Here is a 26,800-nt window from a genome sequence, read left to right on the forward strand (position 1 = left end):
GAATGTTGCACCCTAATTTCTCATCCCCAAAACGTTATACGGCATTCGGAAAAATATCACCTATTACCATCTACACTTTCTGTAATATATTTAGATTTCTTAAACGGTTTAATCAAATGAAATAAGTTAAAACTTTGGTCCAGGTGAGTTCTAAAGGTTTATGGTGTACCAAGGGGATTGTTTATTATATGCAGTATAGATATCAACAATCACGATGGGAGATGAATATAGATATATATTTATGGGGTATGTAGAGTAAGAGATTAATATATGAATAGATACAACAAAAGGCAGCGGTTTGTGTATCAAAAAGTTATAGAACTTTCAAATGATTTGAAAAATCTAATTCCGGTTGGCACTTTAAACTTCATCGACCTACCATTGAAGTATTCAGATTTGGGCGGCATTAGGGTAGTTGATAATGGAAATCAAAGTACAGACAAAGGGCAACACGATGGTTGGAGTTGGTTAGATATCGACTTTTTTGTTTACATATGCAAAGGAGAGGTACATCCCATTGTCAGATATATACAATTTCTTGTTGATTTTAGATACGCCATGGCTACTTTCAAATTTATAAAGGTACAAGTATCTCCTAATTCATCTTCATATACAACAATATGCAAGGTCAGGGTATATGTTATTCCAAATGATGCGCCTGGCTCCCGATTCATAACTGAATGGAGATCTCTGAAACCAAAGAATTTAAATTTAGAGAAGAGATTCACCGATATATGGTTTAAACTTTTAGAAGTATTAGATTATTCAAAGAAAAATTGGCACTGTATCTCCTCAAAGTCTACATTAAGTCAATATATTGGTAGGGGAGTATTGTTAATATCTACTACGGCTGCAAGCGATGGCACACGGTACGAAATACAAGACAACCTAGAGATTAATTTTCATATTGATCGATGGGCACAGAACAGACCGTTTGAGTCCTATTCCCGGAAACCTTCCAACACTTCCAAGGAATCGTTTGGTGCTAAAGTTCTGCAGATTTATAATAATATTACATCACCAAACTTGACTGAATACGAAAATAAGGAAAGTAATTTCAAGGAATCCAATTCACTCCCAAGCCCGGAGGACGTGATTATCGAATTGTTACGAAAATCAAAAATTGGTACACATTCTATCAAAGGTGTTTTTTCTAGGCTATATCCATTTCAAGTCATGTCTGTATGTAAAATGTTTGAAAAAGAATCAATTGATAGAAAGGCGTTAGTACCCAATTTCATCCGAATCAAATCCCCTAACTCAGATATTCACTATTACTTTGATATGACAAACAAAAGCTTTTATTCTAAACCAGAATTGTACTCCCTACCTAGAGGTGGTATTTTAGCGGAGAATATGGGATTAGGGAAGACACTTATATGCTTAAGTCTCGTATGTTTAACCAAATGTGATGTATCAGGAATTCCGCCGTCTTATTTATTGTATAATGGAAATGAAAACGAGAAAATTGCAGAAAATCTGTTCGAATACGATTCCAATTCAACTTCTTCTTGGAAGAGTCTAGCCGAATTATGTAAAGAATGCATAAACCAAAACTCTTTGCCGTGGAAACATTACATTGAAGATATTCCTATATCGGTGGTTAATCGATTGTCGAGCTCACCTGGTTATTTTAGAATTCCTTTAGAGAATCATGGGTATGACTCGATATACAGTTTAAGAACCCGAAAAACATCAAGTAGGCAGAAATTAATAAACAATGATCTATCTCCAGAGGGAAGAATCTACAGAACGCTTTATTTGTGTAATACTACATTGATAATAATTCCTGATAACCTTTTCCATCAATGGAATAATGAACTAAAAAAGCATATTGAGCCTTCGTTTCTTGATAAGCTATTTGTTTCAAGCCAGTTCAAGGAACCAATTTATTCTCAAAACTCAACATTCATGAGTGAACTTCCTGACGATCCAAAATATTTGGTAAAATTCGACATGATTCTCATAACACATTCCTTACTTGCAAAGCAGCTTGGCAATTTAAATAAATATGACAATCCCTTAGATATGATATATTGGAAACGTCTAATTATTGACGAGGGTCATAGTGTACAGTCTAAGAACTCTAGAACAAGTTTACTTTGTAAGAGTTTACATTCTGAAAGACGTTGGGCTGTAACAGGTACACCTACCTCTGGTTTAACAAGACTACATATGGATGAAGAACAAACTGAAACATTGGCCCAGAATAATGAAACTAAATTGAAAATGAATCATTATGTTGTTAAGAGTAAATTCAACGAAAGAGATGATTTAAACAAGTTGGGGACCATAGTAAGTAATTTCCTAAAAATTGAACCTTTCCACTCTCAACCTAAGGTATGGACAAACTCAATCATAAAGCCGTTAACTTCAAACTCGTATGGTTCTACTGTTAGTCTATCAAATTTGCTAGATGCTATAGTTGTTAGACATGCGTTAAAAGACATCGAACTGAACTTGAAATTGCCTGCATTACATCACCAACCAGTATTCTTGAAGCCATCATATCATAACAAAATTGCAATCAATTTATTTACGGCAGTCTTAGCAGTAAATGCTGTTTCATCCGAAAGAATTGATGTTGACTATATGTTTCATCCTTCTAACCGCCAACAACTTAGAAGATTGATTACTAACTTGCAAAGAGCAACATTCCATTGGACCGGTTTCAAGCAAAACGATATAGAAACTTTAATTCACATATGCAATTTGTCCTTGAAGAAAAGAAAGGCAAGCGGAAATTCAGTTTACAGCGACTATGATATATCGCTCTTAAAAAAGTCTATTGAAGTTTCTAAAATAGCATTAAATAATCCAAGGTGGAGAACTATTGCATTATTACATGAAATGAATTATTATGTCTCTGGCTTGCCTGACATTTTTACTAAGACCTACGGAACAGGAGTCTTGGAAGTAACAGACCAAAGCGGGAAGCGTGATGATATTAGTGTGTTTGGGGCTCCGCATCTTAATGCTATTCAAGAATTTTTTTATAAAAATAGGTTCATGGATATGAACAACGAGGAAGCATTGCGATCTAAATTGTATTTGTCTTCTAAACCATTTTGGTCCTCATACTGGAAGGACAATATGAAGCGAAATTCTGAACGATTTAATAAGCAAGATAATAATCAAAGCCTTAATTCAAATGTCAAAGCAGAGGAAATAGAAAATGCTATTAATGTTCCAAGTATTGTTAAAAACTTTAAACCAGAAAGCGAATTACAAGCACCAGAGTTGTCAACTCCCAAGTCTAACAAAACACATGGTAAAATCGCAGAAGTGAGTCCAAAGGAGAGGTTGGTTAGAAATGATGGAGAAGGTTTGAAACTTACAGACGAAATTAAAACAAACCAATCGATAGACGATCACAATATAAATTATCAGTCTATTAAAACTGCACAAATATTAGGCACCGCTTCAGCTAAACTTTCATATCTAGCAAGCCGATTACTTGAACATCAACAAGAAAAGGCAAAGTCGCTTGTTTTTTTTGAGTTTGAAGATAGTGCCTATTACTTGACGGAACTATTAGAAGTTTTGGGTATCAAGTATATTCTATATGCGACATTTATCAATCCCTCTCAACGTACAAATAACTTGACAGAGTTTAGTAATTTTCCTGGAGGAGTGACTCTCATTATGGACTTACGATTGGCATCTCATGGCTTAACTATTCTTTCGGCAACTAGGGTATATTTTATAAATCCTGTGTGGCAAAGGTCAATTGAAGCCCAGGCAATTAAAAGAGCTCACAGAATCGGACAAACAAAGGATGTTTATGTGGAAACTTTAGTTTTGAAAGGAACATTGGAAGAAGAAATATATAAAAGGAGATTTTCAAATGAAGAATCTGTGAATGATGTAAGGGATGAGACTGACAAGTCACAAAAAAGATACGTTATTGATGATACGGGAATGCAAGAATTTATTTTGAGGCATAACTTCTTGGAACATGAGGCTAATGAACAAGAATTTGCTCCATTTGTCGCTCCAGCGATAAATCCTGATTCTTCTATAAATGATGATACGCAAAACTTGAGCCTGGAATATTCCTTACTTAACCATAAGGATGCACTCCAACGCACAAAGGATTCCGGTCTATTAAAAGAATGGAAGACATATCTCTTCAATGAAGATAATTTGGCATTCTCAAGTAACATTAAGAACCAAAGGCTCAATAAAAAGTTTTCCCAAAATGAGTTTCTTCGTAAATTTGTTGACCCAAAAGAACAAGATACAGATTTAAATACAGATGAGAAAAAGACAAAAACACATATTGATGGTCCCCGTCATAAGAAGGTACGCTTTTGAAGTTTATATTTCATATTTACATTATTGTACAATATATCATACTATATCTCTCTAACTATAATTGAGCCATCTGTAGAAGTAGATGCTAAAATACGCTCTGTCGGATGATAAACGATATCAAGCGTAGCACCTCTATGACCCGAGATTTTACTGAGTATCTTTCTAGATTTATAGTCCCATATAGTAACAGTTTTATCTTCAGAGCCTGAGGCAATCGAAACATTGTCTGTACTGAAACATGCTCTAATTAGCTGGTATTCATTTCCCGACGGAGCACCATCATATATGTACGGGTTCATCCTAGGAATACCTTCAGGAACAAATTCTCGAGCACTATATGTCCTCAATGCACCATTCAAAGAACGAGATAACAAGATGGAATCATCTTTATTAATAGCAATGGATGTTATGGAGTCTACTTGGCCTTCGCAAGTCCATACGGGTTTGTCCATCACTCTCATATCGTATGCCTGAATCTTAGGATCAATTCCTCCTATATAAAATGTATTACCTCTATTATTGAAAGTGCAAGACAACAATGGGTATTCAGTCGTCACTTTGTTTGTTGCTTCTTTTTGTCTTTGGTCCCACAAGCACGCAGATCCATCATCGCTAGCACTAAGTGCAAGAGAATCCTTTGACACGCTTATCTCATTTACTGCTAGCTCATGGCCCACACATTTCTTGGTTCTTTTACCAGTCTCACTGTCCCAGAACCCAATAGTTGTATCAGCACTTGCACTCACCAATGTTATGTCGTCATAGAGCCATCTCACAGAAGTTACAGCTGACTTATGACCCTTTATTACACCATAATTAGGAGTTTCCTCTTCTTCGCTACGTGGTAATTTCCATAGTAGAATAGTTCTGTCTAATCCTCCAGATGCAATATTATCACCGTTATGGCTAAAACTTGAGGAGAGTACTGATCCTTGATGTCCTTCAAGGACCACGGCTTCATTATATAATATTTCTCCGGCATTAGTACTTCCGATCAGTCTTGAATGAGCTAGGGCTTTATGATAACCATTGTCTGTCTTCTGTCTTTTAACTAGAGACATATCGTATTCTAGCGGCTTTACCTATCTTTTAAATATTAAAGCTAGGAAAAAGATTGACTTTTCTGCTTACAATGCGGCTCAAATCATTTTAAATATTCTGTCATTAGAATTATGACTTCTAGGCATAAGAATCGTAAGTACATAATGCTATATAACTAAGCTAAATACTCGTATGTATCATTGTCAATACGGCGCAAATATTCTTTTTCAATCAAGTAGTCAATTACTCTCTTGATATCAATGATCTTAGCACGGAACCGCGATAACGATTGTGTAGCGACATCATTAACTAACTCATTATGCTTCATTTGCTTTCTAGCTTTCATTATTCTGACGATACAAGCAGAAAGGTAATTTCTTCTTGATTCATCAATTTCTTTATTAGTATTTTCTTCTTCTTGCTTCTGTTCTGTTTTAATTGAGCTTACAAAATTGACTCTCAACTTTTTAGATTTATACTCCTCGACGATCGTAAATTTAGTGTCATCCTTACTAAAGCACTCAGCTCCGGGTGGATTCTGATCAATTAACTTATATTTAGTGAACGGTAATAAGTGAGCTTCAAAGGTATGTTTAGCAACTCCAACAGTATCAAATAATTCTTTAAATGAGTAGGTGTTTGATTTATTAAATGCTAAAAGAATCATTAATTGGACATTGCTGACAGTGAAAAGAAATGGAGGCTTCCCTTTACGTGATAAATTAGCCTTTACTTCGCTCTTTCCGTGGTTCCATAACCACTGCAACTGTCTTCCAGTATGTTTCTTATTATAGATTTCTTGAACTTTGTCGAAAGATGGCATTAATTCGGGTGCAAGTTTTAATTTATAATCATCCAGATGCTTAAACGGCCACATGCTTTGAGCTAAAATCAATGGTGTGAAATCTTTAACCTGATTATCAGTTTGGCTTAACTCTTCTCTTACATTCACCTTCAAATCTTCAGACGATTTCATATCTTGGAACATCTTCGTCATTTTGGAGGTGTATTCTAAAGAATTTTCTTCTTGTAATTTCTGGATGATGCTTTCCTCTAATTCGTCTGATTTGGTATTATTATTAATTAATCTCTTGGCCAATAAACGACGATAATGTTCTTCAAATGCATCTTTATCATCAATGAATTTGAAGATGATCATCAAATTGTCTGGGGTCATACCAATTATATCGGACTCTCTACTAGTTGCTTTCAAGAATCCATCTGCATATCTTGCCAACAAATCTGGAGTCTTACAATTAGATTTAGGGGTTGGAATAGCAATAGAATTTTTGTTAACAAAGTAGCGACATGCATTATCCAAAGACTTGATAAATATTGGATCCTTATTAATAGCAACGGTGACAATATCATTAAACTTGATATAAATACTGATTAATGTATGAATATAAGATTTTGGACTAACAAGACCAGCAGTAGTTCTCTTTGAAGTTTTACCGTCTGCAGACTGTTTGGATAGATCTTCTATATCTTCAGATGGATTTTTAATTTCTTCTATCGCCTTAGAGGCTTCATCTTTAATGTATTTCTCTAAAGTATCCGCTAATGGTTGTAATGTCGATGGTACGCGAGCCAATAATTTGTACATTATCTGAATGTGCTCGATTTCATCTTGTTCTAACAACCTTAAAAACTGATCATACATTGCTTGAGCATGATCCTTGATTAAAACGGTATTAAGTGTCTCCAACAAAAACTTTTTAGTATGGTTATCTAAATAGTTATTGGATCTGGAGACTTCTTCAGACAATCTCGTGTCACATTTCTTCATATAATCAACCACATTGTGTTGTGAAAGAAATTTGGCACTTTCTTTGCTATAATATTCAGCAGTTTTCTGTAAGAATTTGTGTTCGAAATGTTTGATGTATACAACCAAATTAGGCTTTTTCAAGTCCTGAATATCAATTCCCAAATATACCAATGATTTAATAGCCGTTGAGATATAATTCGAATCAACAATTTCATTATTTCTCTGTTTCTCGATCTGATCCAACACCTCGTCAATTAATCTGTCTGCATTATTATTAAATAAATGGCTCTTCCATTTCAATAACGACAATGTATTGACATCAAAGACATCTCTTCTACCATCTGACCTTTCCTTTTGGACCCAATAACGGTTCATATAATCAAACACATTATTCATGTATCCTGCTCCTATGGTAAATCTCGTCCATCTCTTAACATAAAACTCCAAGAATGACTCCAGAGGATCTTTTTTTAAGCTTGTAATAAACTGCACTAGATATTCGTCCAATTTAGCGTAGATTTCTGCTCCTGCTAACGAATATGAATTATTTCCCGAAACAGCACTAACAGGTGTGTTTGCAGAGCCATGACGTGATTTATTAACACAGTAATTATAAATAGCTGTATAGCAGTTCATATACATCTTGGAAGTCACCCCCTGGTCTCCTTGAGCTCCTAAAATAAATTCTAACCCTGGTTGAATAAATGACCAAGTAGCGTTCAAATCGCTAGCCACTGGGAACGATTGAGACATCTTTTAAAGCTACACTTATGACAATTGATTCCTATCGATTTTCAATGTTTCTTTTCAAGCTGACTCTCCGAGAAACTCAATTGGGTTGAAGATCAAATGTAATCCTTATTAATTCTATAGTAACTATATAGATCTGATTTATATCCATGTTACACTTATTCTACAGATGTAGTAGCCGTGAGAAAATCAACTATTGGTCGCGACACGTAATCTAACAGATCTAGCTACTATAACTAAAATCTAGTGTATTAAAATACTATAAAGGTTATAAATTAATCGTTTCTTGGTGATACGCTAACTCTATCGACCACTCTAATTATACTTATTGTAAAAGTCAATACCCATAAACATAGCACTAAGAATAAGAAGGCTGCTAAGGCCCTTTGTCTTCTACATATAGAACTCACTATAGGTGTAAAAATACCAAGGGATTCCAACCCCGGTGTATCGTCATTTTCACAAACCCATTCACCATCGTAGAGGGTATTAAAGGTTAAGGAAAGGTTTGCGGAAGAAAATATGATGAACAACAAATCGAGCATGATAAGCTTCATTTTACCTAAGGGGTTTCTCAAACCCAACGGCTTACCACTGTATTCATCGTAGGAAATGTAGATAAGATAGGCTATAGCACAACACTGAACCACGATGGCCATTATGGTACTGGGTTGTTGCTCGACGGTACTTCCATCGTACTTATGTCTAGAAAGAACAAAAATCGAACATGCAAGAGCCAATGCACAAGCAGAGAAGCATATAATCAATACTCTCAAAAGAAGTGGTACAAGGGGATTTTGGACAAATATTCTCTTTAGCATCGGAACTACATCTTTTCTCTTTTCGTCCGACATCCAGTAACCTGCCTTCGACCGCACCTTAGGGTAGTCATGGTCTAGATCTTTTGAAACATTCTCCTTTTTACCAAAACATCCAAAACACCCAATATCATCTGCAATGTAAGTGTCCTCTTCTGTGGATGACTGGCCCAATAATGCTGTTTTAAGTCTATCCTCTCCACCCCAAGGACCATCCAATTTCCAATCACTGTTGAATTCGTCATCCAACTTCATTCTTCCCGGTGCATAAGCTGGACGCTGTTCCACTGAACGCAAAAGATTATGCCAATTATTGTTCATCGACTTGACAAACGGATCGTTGGAGAAACTCATATATTGTTCCTCATCGTCAATTTTCGAATGAGATGTCTTGAGTGATGGGTTGGGTTCTGCCTGGTTGCTATTTAAGTTTGTATTGTTTAATTGGTCTTTGTAATGTGCTTGAGTCAACGTATCCAACACATATGGGGGTATTATGTTCGGTTTATGACTGTATGATTTAACTTTAGTATTGTCAAATGCATGTGTTGGTGCTTTGGTGAACGACTGTCTAGATTCAGCCAAACTAGTTCCTGAACTCAATACTCTATTATTTCCTGAGTTTGAAACTCCCTGGTTCTGCTCTCCGTCAAGTTCAGACATCAGTTTATTATAAGATGCTTCTAATTAGTCTAGCTGTTAGCAATATTCTACTAGTTTTAGGTCTTTACTTAATAGCAATGCCTGTTAGTGGGAAACACAAACAAATACTCTTTATGGAACAGTTTTATGATCCTGTATATAATTGATTAACCGAAGATAAGAAACTCTGTAGGATTACGATTAACTGTACCAATTGAACATATATTCGATCAAGCAGACTCTGTGTATCTACTTATGGGGGTCAAGGTCCTATAATTTGGCTGAATATCGCTTTCTGTGATAAAAAATGAAAAGGAGGGGAAACACTGAAATTTTTCAGTGATGAGGACGTAAATAGTATGACAGCCAAGAACTCAGTTTTTGGTATACTTCAAGTGCTCCTTGGACGATGTTTATTCTACATTCAATCAAATCACTATCAGTAGGTCGTAGTCCCCAACATCATGTAGACCATTTGATGAAATTGGGCAATGCTAGAGTCATTGATGTGTCGGTCACGTTGAGCAATATTGCGACATGCTGGAACATCAATTATCAGAGGATCAAAGTATTCTTTTTGTCGAATTAACTGTGATAAACAAGTATAGAATATCCATAATGATCAGTACTATAGGTGTATCGAAGAATATGATGCTTGTGTCGAAGGTATTAAAACGTCAACCTGCACGATTAAGAATTGGGGAAGTAGGGCCCGCACTCGTTATTGGCAGGTGTCAATCAAGCCTGGCCAAGGCCGCCACCCCAATAGATAATGATTCCATATATGTACTTTCTATCCCTATCACGAACTATAAATCATATATATTCTGCAATCATCAGCCTTCAGTGTTAGATTCAACTCAAGTTAAGTCAATTCTGTGGGTGAACAAACTCGAAGATAAACTTACATCAGTGGCAAGCAAAGGGTGGAAAAAGTTGAATGAATCGGAGGTCAGCATTAACGTAAAGATTGTCAGATTAATCAATAAGTTATTGGATACGATTCCATATGAAGAAAACTGTTTGAAATCTTTTCCATCGCAGAAATCGATGATTAGAGAGGTCAATGAGGAATACACTAAGCAAGCTGCACATAGTTCCACCAGACTCATACAGTCACAGGCTGATAAGTTACAGATACCCTCAAACCAAATTAAGCCTATCCCATTGTATCATCCCAAGTTCCAATCGCCTACCACCATTTTGAACCAGCTCTATCTGTTCCGTGACGATGCCTACAAAATGCACCTTAAATACTCCATAATATGTGCCATCGGTATCCCTATTAGTTTGCCATTTGCATTAGTTCCAATCTTACCAAATGTTCCTGGCTTCTATCTTGCCTATAGACTTTACTGCAATGTGAAGGCGTTGCTAGGAGTCAAGCACCTAGACTACTTATTGGAAGATTGTACCCATGCATCGTCTGCACCACCCAATAAATCTACTGAGAAGGAAGATATCGAAACAACTGTCAATGATACCAAACACATTGCATTTGAACATGTTGATCACTTAGATGCTGTTTATCTGTCAAACACGTTACTTGGCGACCACAACCTTCTCACCGAGGAGAAAGTCATTATTACCTCCGATATTATCGATAGTCTCTGCCAAAAGTTCAACTTGCCGCATTTAAAGGACGATCTCCATAAGGCATTGAGACAGGAGTCACATCGCTTGAAGAAAGCCGAACACAAACAACTGTAAATATGTTTCTATAGATTCGCTATATACTCGAGATTATTTTTCTTCTCCATGTAGATCTATGTTCTCGTTTTGGATCTCCAACATGTCTATCTTTAAGCTCTTTCTCACGCTATAATTTTCATGGAGATCCTCATCATCGCATACTCCGTCGATTCTTACCTTCTTTCTCGAAAGATCCCATTCTATGGCTATATTGGAACAAAGGAAAACGACAATTCCACCCATAGTTTCACCCTTTCCATCCATTGTTCCATATTTCTGAAGCTTATGCTCTATTAAATCGTCTCTTTAACTATCAAAAGTCGTAACCATAAAACACTATCTCTGTTTTCTCAAGTCATACATTGCATTGGTGATACCTGATATCATTCTTGGGTTAAAATTTTTCAATTGGTTTCAACTCGATGAATACTATCGAACACCCATCTTACTTCATGTAATTCTGAAGTCTGCAACCCTATGACCTTTCCTACAGATGCCATCATGCACCATGGAACCTTTTTATATGTGCCCTAGCTCTTCTCACATGATGTTTCACAGTCACAATAGTCATGCTAAAGGCCGACAATAAGTATTGAGGTCGTGTGAGATTTCAAAGTCATTTAGTGAGCAAGTTGGACGTTGTGCGAGTAGTTGGTATTATATAAATTTTGCAAAAGACTCCTAAGTTAATAGTATTTGTTTTTCTATTACATACACTAATTATCATTTACAATGAGAGATAAGTGGAGAAAAAAGAGAGTTAGAAGACTTAAGAGAAAGAGACGGAAGGTTAGAGCTAGATCCAAATAAGCGGATGAAGATTAACAGTATAACGGAAATGTTGGTCTAATTGATGGCATGAAGTTTCCACAAGGTTTAATGTGTGAAAACGAAATAATGAATGGTTAAATAGTTAGTCTGGATTTATAGTGTATTCTATGTTGAATTGGCAATGGTTGCCATTGAGGGTGCTGGTATTTTTGTTGTTAGTCTTGGTTTAAATTCTAGTTCTTAGTAACCGCACCAATTGCAATTTTTGTTTAATTGGAGTGTCCGTATATGAATCAATATATGCCTTAGGCAATAAAAGAATAATGTAGTTTGAAACGTAGGTTTTAGTAGTTGTAGATAAGTTTAAGAGGATATAGAGACTGTTTGCCATTAGTATTGGACGTAGTGTCGTGAAAAAGGACAAAAATGACGTTGAGCCTCTCGGGTGCTTGCGACGCAAAAAATGGCTGCAACACAAATTAATGTGACCATTTTTGTTACACGGATATGTGGTACAGAGTAGTTCAGAATGCTTGCAAATACTAATCTAAACTTCTACGATGGTAAACTCAATACGTATCGAGAAATAGGAAAAAAAAGAATCCAAAGTGGTGATTTGCGACCTCAACATTCTCAGTATTCTCAATCTGCACCAGCTACAAGATATCCACTTAGGATGGCACGTAGTTTCAATGACAGTCCAAATGTGGTAACTTCAAAAGGATGTTTGACTAGCAAATCCCATTCAAATACACTGCAGCTGAATTTGATTTACGATAAACATGCACAATTTAAACGTAATTGTGAAAATTTTGAGATTTTTGTAAATGAATGCAAGAAGAGAAGAGAATTACAATCCAACTTCCATGATTGCAACAATACAAGTTGGACGCAAGTTCAGTACTTCGGAAACAGAAATGAAGGAATTGAATCTTGTACAATTTCTAGCAATAATTCCGAACATCATAAGTTAGTCCGCAGTCTACTGAGCAGTTCACATTTGATCAGAAATGCGACAGGCCAAAGTAATGAAAATGCTAAGAAGAAGGCAATGAGGGGATACAGTGTCTCTCCTATGAGGACGGCTAGATCTCTTGGTAAAACGAATTCAACTAGAGAGTTTGCATCAAGGTTTTCCTCTAATAGCAAGCCACCGAGGTCAATTAGGCTACATGCCTCTGAGCCTAGCAGCTTTTTTGAAATCGAGTCGGAAGACTCTAGTGACTTAGCAGAAGAGAGTCCTATTCTGTATAACGATATTCAGGCCACCATAACAACACCTCATCATCCTCCCTTTTTACTTCAAACAGGAAATAATCAAAATGGGCATTTAAAGTCAAGTATTTTCTTCAGCCAAAATAATACAAGTCTAACTAGAACAGACTATTTTCAGGAGTATATGGAGGAAAGAATTGCTAGATGGAGACCTGGCAATTCTCAATTTAATGTTGAAGCTACTATGGAAGGTAAACACCCCTATCAACAAGAGCATTTTGAATTTGAAGCAAAAGCTGCGAAAATGAGACCATACAACCCTTTTATGGCTTTGAAAACTTGGTTTAATGGAAAAGGTGCAATTCCCGACCTAGAAAATCAAACACAGAGTATCTCCCATAGCAACACACACAAAAAGACAAACGAACTGACGCAAGACACACTAGGAATCCAATTACCAGAAATTTCTGAGCGTCTTAGGAAAATCGAATTTAAAGTTAATAGTTCAAATTCCATTATCCCTAAACCTTACAAGCCAGGGGAATGTTCTCACATTGCGAAGGGGTTACGTGACACAAGTACCAAACAAGAATCGACTCCAATAGATGGGCCAACTTATACACCAAAAGCACTTCCTTTCAGTGATTATGATTTGAATTTCGAAACAAAAGACTGTTTTTCAAGTCATAAAACAGAACATGGCAGTAATGCTATTATAGACTCAATGGACGAGGACATACGTTATTTGCTAAATGGGTTTGATAACTTTTTGGCTGATTGTTTTCGAAGTTTTTGGAACGCTTGTTCCTCAACAGGAAAAATGTGTTTTAATCCGACATAAGTCTTACCCTTTAGATAATCCTAGTATTTGGGAAAGGGTTATACTTTAGTTATACTTTAGAGCTATAAATTACAATAAATGTGCTAGACTCGAATTATAAAATAGAGACATAGTGCATATGAAATTCGAATTATCAATAACACATAATGATAAAATAGTATATATTTAACGAAAACATTGATAAACATTTAGCTATATAAATAAGCTATAACAAAATAAATGTAAAAGAAAAATCGAGTCATCTAAGGACAATAAAAATAAAATAAAGAATTAAAACGGATACCTTATTCTGATGCTTCGGCGAATTTTTCAGAAATGCTAGTCAACAATTCGCTGAATGCTTTCTTACCCTTTTCTTCACCTTCGGAAGGTTCAACGAACTTAGATGATGAAACAGCATGCTTGACTTCAGCAGTAGCTTCAGATAATTTACCCCATTGAGCACCATTAGCAACAGCCTTTTGAGCTTCATCATGGTAAGAGGTAAAAGCTCTCATCATATCGAATGTCTTCCAAATAGGACAGAATTGATCATAAGTAGAGTAACCGTTTTGCTGCAAGAAATCCTCCTTGATCAAGTTAGCAACATCCAAAGTAATCTTATCGGAATCAGATAAAGCAGATTTACCGACTAATTGAACAACTTGTTCTAATTCTTCAGCAGTAGACAAAATTTCTTTGATTTTGTTTCTCAAAGAAGGGAATTCCGGATAGTTAGAATCGTAGTACTTATCCAAAATTTTGGTATATTTGGAGTAAGAAATAGATGTGTTAACAGATGGGAAATGCTTTCTTTGGGCTAACTTCTTGTCCAAACCCCAGAAAACTTGAGTAATACCTAAAGTCGAGGTGGTGACAGGATCAGAGAAATCACCACCAGCTGGCGAAACAGCTGCAACAATCGAAACAGATCCAATTCTGTCTGGTGAACCTAAGGCAACAGCCTTACCAGCACGTTCATAAAACGAAGCTAACTTGGCACCCAAGTAAGCTGGGAAACCTTGATCAGCAGGCATTTCACCTAATCTACCAGAAAGTTCTCTTAAAGCTTCAGCCCAACGAGACGAAGAATCAGCAATCATAGAAACATGCTTACCTTGATCTCTCAAGTATTCTGCTAACGTAATACCAGTGTAAATCGATGCTTCTCTAGCTGCGACCGGCATATTAGAGGTATTGGCCACTAAGGTAGTACGCTTCATAATTGGTTCCTTACGACCATTAACTTCAGTGTACAATTCTGGGAATTCCATTAATACTTCAGCCATTTCGTTACCTCTTTCACCACAATTGTGTACAACAGCTTGATTGGCTAACATAAATTGGTGATCAGAATTTTCTGGAAGAGTGACACCATAGTAATCAGCAGCTTCAATTTCCTTTACTGAGAAATCGAAGTTTTGACCAGTACGGGTAAGATGACTTGGTAATGGGGTGGTTTTCTCAGCGAGAGCACATTTGCCAAGAACAGATTCTAAAGCAGCATTTCCAGTCATTTCAACAATGTAGCTTTCACCTTCTGTCTTTACTGAAGTACAGATACCAAGAGAACGAGAAACGGCAATAACACCTTCCCCTACCTTCGAATGCTCAGTCTTCACTAAAGCGGAAAGAGGGTTCTTCTTTACAGTACCATCAGAGTCAATAAGACCAGCAAGGAACTGTTCACGAACTTCAAAGGATTCAGTACGGAGGAATGATGGAATTGCTTTTCCAGATTTTGAGTCTGTGAAACCCATAGAGTTAATAACATTCCATAAGAAATCAACAGTCTTGTTTGAGGTTTGGCTAGTGTTTTCTATAGCTTCGTCATATTCACGAATACGGTCAACAAGTCCTGTGTTTTTGCCATCGATCAAGTATTGGACACGATCAGAGTAACCACTACCAACCCAGAGACCAAGCAAGTAAGACACCTTAGACGCAGTAGATACATCGAAGCCTGCTTCTTGAACGGCAGGAGCCAATACTTCCTTGCTGGTAAGAACTGGAGCCCAGGATTGTTGAGTAGCATAACGAACATCGTGGCTCATGCGGTTAACATCGCGAGCTTCGATAGTCCAATTAATAGAGTTCTTTGAAATCGTGTTTGCAAACTTCTTAGCCATTAAATTGTCATCGAAAGACTTAGTATGTGATTTAACCATAGAGAATTCACGACCTTCGTCTGTAACAGATTCAAGCGCAAAATAGGTAACACAATTTTGATCAATTGCAATATCTTGCTTAGTGCTGACAACCAACTCATGCTTTGCATTACAAGTGAAAGCAATTCTAGCAATATCAGCTTCTTCTTCAGGACTTGATTCCTTAATTTCGTACATGGTTTCATGACCACGAGGTAATGCAACGACATTTCTTGCTTCACCATCCTTACCAAGGACGCTTTCACCAATTTGGACATCTTCAATGTTCTTATTGGATCCATCGGCCATTAAAACTTCAGTTCCCTTAGCGAAACATCCTATGTAGACCATAAAATCAGAGTTGGAAAACTTAGAAATGGCTTGTGAAATGACAGTTTTACCACAACCGAAGGCACCAGGGATACAAGTGGTACCACCTTGAACACAAGGGAACAAGGAATCCAAGACTCTTTGACCAGTTAACAAAGGGTGATCAGCAGCCAATTTTTCAGCAACGGGTCTTGGGACTCTGACCGGCCAAGTATGCATCATAGAGTAGGAATGCTTCTTACCATCGAACTCAACTTCCAATACAGGGTCTTCAACAGTGTACGAGCCCTTTTCTGCGATGGAAGTGATTGTACCTCTTGCTCTTGGAGGTAATAAGATTTTATGGTCATCTAATAATGAGTTTTCGAAAATGGATCCAAAAATATCACCACCAGTTATATGATCACCAACTTTCAATTCACCAGGTGTGAAGTCGTATTGAGCAGTTCTCGATAATGCTGGGGCATCTATACCTCTTGGAATATAAATGGATTGTGACTTTTCTTTAATTGCTTTCAATGGTCTTTGAATCCCATCGTAAATGGTTTCCATCAAACCTGGACCTAACTCAACAGATAATGGTTTACCAGTTCTCAAGACAGGGTCACCGACAGTAACACCTGCAGTTTCTTCATAAACTTGAATAGTGGCCTTGTCTCCTGCAATACGAATAATTTCTCCGACTAAGTTATCGTGTCCAACCTTGACTAATTCGTACATAGCACATCCAATCATGTTTTCTGCAACGATAACCGGTCCTGCTACTGAGTAGATTTGGCCATACTGTGATTCTCCGGCGTCTAAAGAAAGACGATTCATCTCCTTACGAGCATTTTCTAAAGCACCAGCCTAGCATTGGTTAGTATTCTCCTTCAATAATCTGCATTTCTTAATCCCTAATTTTTTATTATAATTGATACCAATCATTCAATTGATATCAATTTCCTCATAATCTATACATACCATTCTGACAATCTATAATATACAGAAAATACGTTTAACTTCTATCGGATGTAAGAATATTAAGTCAGATTTCCTTTATCAGAATAGGGTTGATTATAATGGACGAATGCAAGGAAGGTAGTGTGAAAATCATAAAATTAATTATGTCCCGATTTTAACCAGACTATTTGAAGAAAGCATTTCAAGTACCTATAAATATATATCGATAGTTATGCTACATGCTGTCATATTCGCCTAGAGAATTTGTATTTAATGATATAATCTAAGAGAAAGAATCGAAGAATATGAACGAATATTGACACGAAAAATGGAAATTATATTTAGAATGCTACAACTTCGTGGAATTCAACTTCTTTGCTCTATCTAGGGCAATATCACACATAGCATTAAAGGAGTCTCTTCGTTCAAGAGAGATTTTGTTTCTATTAATTCTTTCTTTCATGTTTTGCATAATGTCAGACCTTGGTCTCCCGTTCACGAACACAACGTACCTCAATCCAGGAAATGTAGTTTCATATTGCTCATTGAGCTCAGTGAGCCTGCGAGCCTCTTCCTCGGAACCCTGTAGAGATTTTTGCTCTTCAGATGAATGTGTTGACAACTTTTCTGACTTATTTGGTGCAGATCGACCTAAACGTGGGTGAGCAGCGATAATCTTGGAAATATCTGGGTTTATGGCAGTACCCGAATTATACGCTTCCAGTTCTGCTAGGCCAAGAAACTGGGTCAATTCCTCTCTACAAGCTTCGATCATTTCTGGATAACTTGAATATGTACGATCCCCATTAAAGATTTTGGAAATAAGCAACGATGTCAACGTAGGACATGGCTCAAATAAATGATTAAAGACTTCTATGAGTTGGGAACGTGGAAGAGTAGATAACTGGTTTGCAGGTGGTAATATATAACTCATCAATGATTATTTATTTGTAGAAGTATAAAGTTGAAAAAATGTGTCGTCGAAAACAGATCTATAGATATTCATCATTTCTTATCAGCTCGGACTTCTCCGGTCAATAATTAATTTAGTAGAAATACTTAATTTTCAAGCGTAATTTATTAAAGAACTAATAAAAATTGAAGATATGCAATATATAATATATAATATATAATTTAGGAATTGGTGTACTATTCTATAACAGTGTAACCAATAAAATTAAAGTTGACAAATGTGAGCTGAACATGGTCTACGAGAAATGTTGAATTTGACGTAATTCTTTAGCTGATGGAGCACCCTTCTGCGCAATCAAAGGATGTCTCCAGTGCTTGACGTATGTGAACAAAACATTAGCCAATTGATCTAAATCTTCAATTCCTAAATCTTTGAAAGTTTTAGCAGTAGGGTCAATAGTTTGGTTGATTAAATGTCTTTCGATTTGATCTGGGTTTGTTAATCTCCAGTAAACAAATTGCTTAAGTTCAGCAACTAATTTAGCAAGTGGCAATGGAATTTGGTAATCAGCAAAACTGTAAGGTAAAGGACCAGCTTGAGCGAAATTTTGAGTGATACCGTGAATCATTTGTCTGATTTCGTGGTACGAGAATTTTTCAGGACCATATAATTCATAAGTTTGGCCAACAGTAGAATCATCAAAACCAATCTTTTCTAAACCTCTGGCAACATCCATAACATGGACTGGGTAAATTTCTTTGGCATTCTTATTTGGAGTCCACATCTTTAATTTTGGTCCCAAGTAGTTCAATAAGTTGTCTTCACGACCGTACATTTGACCAGGTCTAACAATTGTTGAATCTGGTAATATATCACGGACAACTTGTTCACCAATACCCTTTGTTGCATAGAAGACAGATTTGGATTCTGGGTTTGCGTTATACGAAGACACATGAACGAATCTTGGAACACCAGCATCCTTGACTGCTTGTGTAATTCTTTCGGTCAATCCAATGTTAACATCTGCCATGGAGAAGTTCTTGGTATTGTAGTCGACACCAATACAGTTATAGACAATGTCAGAATGAGCAACCGAATCTTGAATAGACTTCAAGTTTCTGGCATCAATCTCAACGAAGTTAACAACCCCTAAGTCTCCCGTGACCTTTAAAAATCTCTTTTTCATATCATCTCTGAATGGCACAACAGTAGTAGTTCCGTGTCTGGCCAATTTGGAGGTCAAATAACGACCCAAAAACCCAGAAGCTCCAAAAACAGTAGCCGTGTACCCAGTTCTAGATGAACGTCCACCTGGACCTACTGAAACATTAACTTTTCCATTTCTTGTAATATTAATGTCCGACTCCAAAACCGAAGTGTAGATAGATCTAGTTTGTCTACCCACTGGGCTTATTTGTTTAGCAGAAACTCTCAACATTATTTGTGTTTAATAGTTCTATTCTCAATAGATATATCTAGTATACAGTTGAATATATATCTATTAATGTTAACTGACTTAAGAAATATTCTACTCACTATATCATCAAAACTCATATTGATTATATTTGAAAATTAAAAGCTCTGGTTGGTTAAAATATGTTTTTGGTAGACGCACTATTTTGCATCAAAAAAGTGTATAGAGCCATATTTCATCAAGACCAGTATAACTATACTATAATCGTAGGCAGAGAACAATTCATAAAATAAACACTTTAGGAGAACAGCATTATGATTGATAACTAAGACTGTACGTAAATATATATATAAAAAAACGTTAATAGCTTTTAATAAGCCTGTAATAAGTACTAAATGTATACAATAACAAAGAAATTTTAAATAATGATAGTAATATAAGTAAAAAAAAGATGGCCGGAAGAAAATGAAAGCAAGGAAAAACAACAATTCGTCATTAATTAATCAGTCATAGAACAAAAGCATTAAAAAATACACAAAAGAACAATAAATCATAAGAAATAGTCGGGAGTCTTTCTTGTCACAGTTGGTTCGCCTGGTCTGACTGAAGGATCATATTGCAAGAATTGTCTGTTATGCTGTTCATCCACTTCCATAATGGCTGCCTGGTTACCACATCTATAACAGTAGTTAGGTGCAGAGAATATGGTGACCACAGCCTCTTGATGGGACCATGAGTAGCCTTCCATGACCAACTGGTGAGCTCTTGCAATCAAACTCAAGTCATTAGTGTGGTTGAATTGTTCTGAAATATCTTGACCAAAAGTGAATCCCGCACCTCTTGGAGAAATTCCCCATCCACCTCTATCGTCAGGATCGGACCACAACAAGTCACACATAGGACCTTCATGTGGAACTTCTTGGATTCTATTCAATTCCCTTACTTGATCGATGGTTTCGATCATTGGTGATAACCCTCCGTGCAAACAGAATACCTTATTATCAACCAATGCAGTAATAGGGAAGTAGTCGAATAAGTCGGTGAACAATTTCCAGACGGTTGCAGAACCGTATTTTCTTAGACATTCATCATAAAATCCATACACTTGAGTAATCTGTCTGGATTCGTGGTTACCTCTCAATATAGTAATTCTATTAGGGTACCTCACCTTCATACAAACTAAATATGAAACAGTTTCCACTGAGTAGTATCCTCTATCAACATAATCACCCATGAATAAATAGTTCGTGTCAGGACATGAGCCCCCGATCTTGAACAATTCCATCAAATCGTGAAATTGTCCATGAACATCCCCACATATAGTGACTGGGACTTGGACAGGCTGTACATTCTCTTCGAACTGTAAAACGTCCATGGCCATATCGCACAACCTTTTCACATCCCCCTCTGATAATGGCTCGCACGTAGATAATTTTTCAATCCATTCATCCAATTGATTAATGGACGATGTGTTCAAATCCTTGCTGTTAGCTGGCTGTGATTGCTGCTGGCCCTGGCCAGTGGTAGATTCTTCGAATCTTTGGTTTAAGTCTTGGTCATTGCTAACGTCCTCCATTGGAACATCAGTATCTAAATCCATAGTTTATGAATCTTATGAAGTAATATGATATGAAAAATAATTGCACTTAAAAGGTATGTATATCAGTAATGAATGGATACCCTTTCGTTCGAATTAGATGAATATGACCCAATTATAAATATGTATAACAAAATAATTAACAAAACAAAAAGGAATGGAAAATCAATGCCAGAATGCCACAACTCAATTCACTTGTTATAATCCTAATAACCAACAAGCCGTTTACTCAATTTTAATCGCCAATATACGTCAATCTGAACAATTTGATTTATAGGCGTTCTGAAATTTGATCTATATGTATTAGAATGACAAAAACAATTTATCGATTTTGACTTGTTTAATAAAATTAATCAATTGAATTTATAATTAAATTTATTACTCCCTAACAGATTTTAAATCTCTTAATCTAGTGTAATATGCTTTACAATTTAATTAAATTGTCCGTTAGTAAGTCAGTTACCTGGTAACTTATCCTTGTCTAAGTTCAGCAAAGATGAATTCAACCACCAATTTTGGATTTGACACGACAATTTTGAGTGACGAAATTTTTGAGACTTATGTCGCATATAAAGGGTTTAACGCGACATTCTAACTATCATACCTGAGGAATATGTGAATACGGTTGCAACTTTGTCTGTAGGTTTAGTTGGTTCCATGGTTTAATAAGTCTGTTTGTTCAAACACGGCAGATCTTTCGAGGACATTCTAAGGGTCTGTTTAATGTGAAAAACGTAAGAAGGTATCTCATACTACGCGTTGTCTACAATTGCTATATGCAAATTAGGACATTATTATATTAGATTCGTAGAAACAATGGATATTGCACACCATTCAAAGGTGTCATAAATGTGATCTAAGTAAAATTGTAACAAAAAAAAGTCTTAGCAAAAAAGATCATCTAAACTGCACAGTGTGGTTCTATAAAATATTCTATAATGTATTGATCGTCAAAGTAAAAAGTTTGGCTGAGATTTCATTTCTTCGTTACCCACAGACCAATCTGCTGTACGGGAAGCGGAGTTAAATTGAAACAAATTGCTCAAACTATTACTATTTTCGTTATTGTGGGAGAATTCGTCACCAAACTGGTGAAATGTGTTGCATAAGTTTTTGGCACTTTCAGATAATGATAGGGAAATCAATTCACTTAAATCTTCATTTCTACCGGTGGTTGCTGCAGCGGTTGTTACAACTGGCTTTGCTGGTAAGGACTGCAATGGATTGAGAAGCAGATGAAGACTGCTTGAACTGTTGAGTGTATTTCGGGTCTGATCATCTGGTCCGGTCATTAGAGTTACTGGAGCATTTGGAGCATTTTTTGCAGGACTATCAATCCCATTAGATGCGTTCGAATTGGATAAATCGAAATCTTCTAACAAATTCCTAGGGCTTGGGCAGTTGGTGATGAAGGTTGAATTTGGGTTCGTTGCTTCCGTTGAGTGAATCATTTTCGAGTCGAATTCATTCAAAATATCATTGAGTAAAAACTGGTCCTTTTCGCTGACATTGCCATCTTGCTTCATTTCATTTGAAAGTTTACTCAAATTATTGAACCAATTTCTTAAACCATCGTAGCATGAAATAAGGTCTCTAATGTTCTTGTTGCAAAATGGGAAGAGTTCAATCAAATTCTTTGTAAATTTCATGAGAACCATTTGATTTTCCTTTAAATGGTTTTCGTCAATTTCGATATTAAATTTCAATACTTGCATCAAATGCGGTAATAATTGATAATTACTGATTTGCAAATATAAATTGTTATCCTTAAAGTCTAAGAGATTATTCAAATTGATGACTGACTCGATTAATTCACACTTTAAATGCATAAAATTTAATTCATTGCAATGAATAATTATAATTTTGAATAAGATAATATACTTTAAAATTTCAAACATGAAATCCTCATTTGATAAGCTATTCAAAAATTGCTTGAATTGAATATAAGACGTATTGCCGATTGTTTTATTGTCATTGATTTTCTTAATGTTTTTGATATTTGAATTTTTATTGGTATTGAAGATGGAAAATTTGAATAGGTAATTGATTGATTTTGAATTAATCAAGTCTTCTTTATTGATGATTTTGAATATTTCAAATAGTGAATTACCATCAGATGATTTTTTGTGAAATTGAATATGACTGAAGTTATAATTATTCCATTCATTTAACAATACATTATTACTTTTAATAATAAAGTCTGACGACAAAAAAAAGTATAAACTCTCCATGGTAAATAAAGATTCGTACAATTCGTATAGTTGTACATCTGTGAGTTCTGCCGTACTTTTAAAGGGGAGATTAATTAACTGATAGAATGTAATTGACTTTCTTAGGTAGATTAACTTTTGCTGGTTCTGATTTTGAGTGTTCAAATAGTTTGTAATCTGGTGGAAGTTGCACAAGTGTAACGCAGATATCGACTGATTATAGTAAAGTTGTTGCGAAATATGCATTTGTTGCACAGTTGAGCAACCCGGAAAAAATGACAACTGTTCTATTGGCAACAGCACTTCGGTGATCTTCAACTGCAATAAACCCTTCAAAGACTTATACAGTTCGATATCTCCGTCCATAAACTGTGTTTCATAGCCAACAGACAGAAACTTGATTAAATTTTCAACTATCAATAAATTCAAAGTGAATATAATTAGCAACCTCGATAATATCATCAAGTCTGTCGATTGAATAACCAATTCACCGTTGGTGTTGGCAAATTGTGCCTGCACAAACTCGATTGACTTTTCATAACTAGTTAATAAAGAGTGCACTGTCAAGTTTTGCAAGCATTTATACATCACAGGGTCCTCTATTAAGCGTAATATGTTGACAAGGCGACTGGCCGTCAAAGTATTCCGATTTCGCCTCATATCTACACTTTCGTTGGTCAAGTTCTGGGGCACCGACTCCACGGGGTGATCTGCATGGTTAGCCGCAATCAACTCTTGGACTGTCGTCAATGTATTCGAGCTTGAAGTCGAGTGATGCGACAAAGATGGCCGTACAGCCATCTCAGGACCGTTTTTCTCCGAAAAACTGTTGATACTATCGAGTGTCTTTTTGTGAAGTGTTTTCGGTCCACTCTTCTTCCTTTCCCTCAATTGCGTACAGTTCAAATTATTACTAACACAGTGTGAACAAGGTCTATTCTGCTCACACTTCACTTTTCTTATTGCACACGCGTCACACGCTCTGTTGGTTGTTTTTCTCTTCTTTTTCGGTTTGGACGCCCCCTCTCCGACTCCGTTATGTCTAATCTCCGTTCCCATTCCATTCTCCTCGCTGTTCTTTCCTTCCGGACTTGAACTACTATTTCTCTGGTATGATAATCCTCTATCCATCTCAATAGTTCTATTGACAAAGTTGATCTCACTCATACTATAAATTCATTATTCGAGTTTCTCGCTTTTCACAACTCCAGACGAGCTATTGTTGTTTGATCCTTTTTTTTCCTAAGCGTAGGACAACCTAAACAGAATTTTAAAGCTTGTATTGTTAATTTTTAATCAATAAGAACAATCCTACTGGCGTTCTTGCTTCTATATTCTCTAAACTATGTAAGTAAATCGTTTACTATTCTATCCCTAGGATTACTATGAGTAAGAAAAGTTTTTCCTTAATCGACTCGTTATGCTCGCCCCGAATTACTCCACGATTACCTGCGTGGAGAAAAAATAGATTCCCAATGTAACGTTACATTGAATTTATTTTTCTGCGATAATTTTGTTGAGCTATAGCCATGTCTAGGAATACATTGTACTTTTTATCTAGCAAAGGGCCGATGTCGGCAATATGATGATCTGGATAAATAGTATCGTAGTCAGCGTCAGCTTGTATGCAACTATTTAATGCATTTTGGTAATTTTTGCATCCAGTTAGTAACTTGTGGCCTATGCTACTGATGATTGAAGACCCCTTCACGACATTGTACTTCACGTTTGTAGACAGCTTTAGTATTTTTACTTTTTTGCCAGTGATAGTAGCTAGTAAACGCATGAATCTTTTGTTGTTGCCCTGCGAGCCATTCACTGTGATGGAATTGACAAGGGGTCCGTTGGAGGAATGGATGATTTCCAATATCTGTCGAGTCTGGAAACAGAGAAACTCTAAGATAAGATTGTAGCGTATTACGAGACCCATTAATGTGATTCCGTTGGTAATTGAAGCCAAATTATCAGAGGAGTTGCAGCCATCTATTATCATTTCACTCATGGCAAAGTCGTTGTAGGGACTCCTGTTGCCGTACTGATCGATGTACCAAAAGTAACTTTTGATAAGTTTGGTGATGGAAGTGCCTTTAGTGGTTTCAAGGGCCGCCGTTTCATTTTCGAGAAATGCAAAGACATTTTCGGCATTCAAAGATGATATTACCAGTTCGTAGTTGGAAAAAAGTTGCTCAAACAATTTTCCAGTAGCTGGTTGACCAAACTCGAATAAATCCAACGGTAAAGATAGTAGCTGGGAAAATGGACCCCAAATTCCAGGAATTGTACTATATTTAGACGATGGAGTCGAAAGGATAAAACATGTAGACGTTCCTGCAATCATAGAAAGATGGTTTTCAACAGAAAACTCTGGTTCAATTGTAGATAGCCACCCGGCATAACAATCAATGCATCCGTTGGCTACAACTATCTTTTCTCCCATGCCATAAACATTCTTATGGATGTATCCCAAAGGTACACCTACGGGTAATAGACCAGACGTATTCAAGTTAAATTCAGATCTACCAATAGATATGCGAGAGTCGATGCCGATTTGTTTCAAAAATTCAATAGTCCAGCCTTTGATTGAGCCATCCATTGCTTCCGAGACTGTAGTATATTCTTGCATAGGTTCAATCGGATCAACCACATAGGGCACGAGTCCCTCTTCGTTGTAGCCTCCAACTAAGAACAAATAACTGAACCAATCATAAAGTTCAAAGCACACTATATCTTTGCTTTTTATATTATCTTGCAACCACCTTAACTTGGGTAATCCCATTTCTGGAATAAACTTTCCTCCTACCTTATATAAGTCTTTCTTATTTAAGTTTTCATTCAAGTAGCTGGTTTGTTCAATCGATCTATTATCCATCCATAGTATAATATCTTGTTGGTTGTCATCACCTTTGAAATTAACTGCACATGGCTTAAGATGCATCTTGCTGCCAATACTAACCCTTTCCATCACAACCATGGAACAAGTTGCTGTGAAAGATATTGATGTGACAGGTTCATTAACCAATTCTTGAAGTAATGTAAGTATACATTCATAGATCTCCCGTGATGATTGTGTTACATAATTAGAATATATATCATCCCTATTGGTTTTAATAGGCTTAAAAGCTGTCTTGAAAGCATCTGGTTTGCTTAGGCAGATTCTAACTGAACCTGTTCCTATGTCAACTCCAATTGTGGTCATGTCAATAAGAAATAAATCACTCTAGCTTAGTTTGTGAGCGGATCTGAAATTTTTGATTCGCATCCACATAATATATGGATAGTAAAATCACCTACAACCCTATCAAAAATCATAGAAATATTCAAGTATACTTAAGATTATACTACACAACTTTTTGAAAACAAGCATTTAAAACAATTAAAACAAGAAGTATACAAGCATTATACAATACAGC

General features: G+C 36.2%; 13 protein-coding genes across 13 annotated transcripts; 3 read left to right on the forward strand and 10 right to left on the reverse strand.

Annotated features, from left to right (window-relative positions):
- Positions 1 to 558: 558 nt before the first annotated feature.
- On the forward strand, positions 559 to 4,317 carry AC631_01706 (uncharacterized protein; the record flags this gene model as incomplete). The annotated part of the gene is made up of 1 exon (XM_015610536.1): positions 559 to 4,317. The coding sequence occupies one exon, from the start codon at positions 559 to 561 to the stop codon at positions 4,315 to 4,317; it is 3,759 nt and encodes a 1,252-aa protein (XP_015468633.1).
- A 41-nt stretch (positions 4,318 to 4,358) lies between these two features.
- AC631_01707 (WD40 repeat domain-containing protein) lies at positions 4,359 to 5,378 on the reverse strand (the record flags this gene model as incomplete). The annotated part of the gene is made up of 1 exon (XM_015610537.1): positions 4,359 to 5,378. One exon carries the CDS (start codon positions 5,376 to 5,378, stop codon positions 4,359 to 4,361), a length of 1,020 nt encoding a protein of 339 aa, XP_015468634.1.
- Positions 5,379 to 5,533: 155 nt separating this feature from the next.
- CDC53 (cullin) lies at positions 5,534 to 7,882 on the reverse strand (the record flags this gene model as incomplete). The annotated part of the gene is made up of 1 exon (XM_015610538.1): positions 5,534 to 7,882. One exon carries the CDS (start codon positions 7,880 to 7,882, stop codon positions 5,534 to 5,536), a length of 2,349 nt encoding a protein of 782 aa, XP_015468635.1.
- Positions 7,883 to 8,154: 272 nt separating this feature from the next.
- AC631_01709 (uncharacterized protein) lies at positions 8,155 to 9,360 on the reverse strand (the record flags this gene model as incomplete). The annotated part of the gene is made up of 1 exon (XM_015610539.1): positions 8,155 to 9,360. The coding sequence occupies one exon, from the start codon at positions 9,358 to 9,360 to the stop codon at positions 8,155 to 8,157; it is 1,206 nt and encodes a 401-aa protein (XP_015468636.1).
- Positions 9,361 to 9,957: 597 nt separating this feature from the next.
- On the forward strand, positions 9,958 to 11,049 carry AC631_01710 (uncharacterized protein; the record flags this gene model as incomplete). The annotated part of the gene is made up of 1 exon (XM_015610540.1): positions 9,958 to 11,049. One exon carries the CDS (start codon positions 9,958 to 9,960, stop codon positions 11,047 to 11,049), a length of 1,092 nt encoding a protein of 363 aa, XP_015468637.1.
- Positions 11,050 to 11,082: 33 nt separating this feature from the next.
- On the reverse strand, positions 11,083 to 11,295 carry AC631_01711 (uncharacterized protein; the record flags this gene model as incomplete). The annotated part of the gene is made up of 1 exon (XM_015610541.1): positions 11,083 to 11,295. The coding sequence occupies one exon, from the start codon at positions 11,293 to 11,295 to the stop codon at positions 11,083 to 11,085; it is 213 nt and encodes a 70-aa protein (XP_015468638.1).
- A 1,036-nt stretch (positions 11,296 to 12,331) lies between these two features.
- Positions 12,332 to 13,858, forward strand: AC631_01712 (uncharacterized protein; the record flags this gene model as incomplete). Its single annotated transcript, XM_015610542.1, has 1 exon — positions 12,332 to 13,858. One exon carries the CDS (start codon positions 12,332 to 12,334, stop codon positions 13,856 to 13,858), a length of 1,527 nt encoding a protein of 508 aa, XP_015468639.1.
- Positions 13,859 to 14,142: 284 nt separating this feature from the next.
- TFP1 (H(+)-transporting V1 sector ATPase subunit A) lies at positions 14,143 to 17,280 on the reverse strand (the record flags this gene model as incomplete). The annotated part of the gene is made up of 2 exons (XM_015610543.1): positions 14,143 to 17,163; positions 17,278 to 17,280. The coding sequence occupies 2 exons, from the start codon at positions 17,278 to 17,280 to the stop codon at positions 14,143 to 14,145; spliced, it is 3,024 nt and encodes a 1,007-aa protein (XP_015468640.1).
- A 325-nt stretch (positions 17,281 to 17,605) lies between these two features.
- Positions 17,606 to 18,190, reverse strand: AC631_01714 (uncharacterized protein; the record flags this gene model as incomplete). The annotated part of the gene is made up of 1 exon (XM_015610544.1): positions 17,606 to 18,190. One exon carries the CDS (start codon positions 18,188 to 18,190, stop codon positions 17,606 to 17,608), a length of 585 nt encoding a protein of 194 aa, XP_015468641.1.
- Positions 18,191 to 18,464: 274 nt separating this feature from the next.
- On the reverse strand, positions 18,465 to 19,607 carry AC631_01715 (uncharacterized protein; the record flags this gene model as incomplete). Its single annotated transcript, XM_015610545.1, has 1 exon — positions 18,465 to 19,607. One exon carries the CDS (start codon positions 19,605 to 19,607, stop codon positions 18,465 to 18,467), a length of 1,143 nt encoding a protein of 380 aa, XP_015468642.1.
- Positions 19,608 to 20,133: 526 nt separating this feature from the next.
- PPH21 (phosphoprotein phosphatase 2A catalytic subunit) lies at positions 20,134 to 21,183 on the reverse strand (the record flags this gene model as incomplete). Its single annotated transcript, XM_015610546.1, has 1 exon — positions 20,134 to 21,183. The coding sequence occupies one exon, from the start codon at positions 21,181 to 21,183 to the stop codon at positions 20,134 to 20,136; it is 1,050 nt and encodes a 349-aa protein (XP_015468643.1).
- A 947-nt stretch (positions 21,184 to 22,130) lies between these two features.
- AC631_01717 (uncharacterized protein) lies at positions 22,131 to 24,557 on the reverse strand (the record flags this gene model as incomplete). The annotated part of the gene is made up of 1 exon (XM_015610547.1): positions 22,131 to 24,557. The coding sequence occupies one exon, from the start codon at positions 24,555 to 24,557 to the stop codon at positions 22,131 to 22,133; it is 2,427 nt and encodes an 808-aa protein (XP_015468644.1).
- A 316-nt stretch (positions 24,558 to 24,873) lies between these two features.
- Positions 24,874 to 26,586, reverse strand: AC631_01718 (uncharacterized protein; the record flags this gene model as incomplete). Its single annotated transcript, XM_015610548.1, has 1 exon — positions 24,874 to 26,586. The coding sequence occupies one exon, from the start codon at positions 26,584 to 26,586 to the stop codon at positions 24,874 to 24,876; it is 1,713 nt and encodes a 570-aa protein (XP_015468645.1).
- Positions 26,587 to 26,800: the final 214 nt, after the last annotated feature.

Source organism: Debaryomyces fabryi (assembly GCF_001447935.2).
Source record: "Debaryomyces fabryi strain CBS 789 chromosome Unknown contig00025, whole genome shotgun sequence".
NCBI classification, from domain to species: domain Eukaryota; kingdom Fungi; phylum Ascomycota; class Pichiomycetes; order Serinales; family Debaryomycetaceae; genus Debaryomyces; species Debaryomyces fabryi.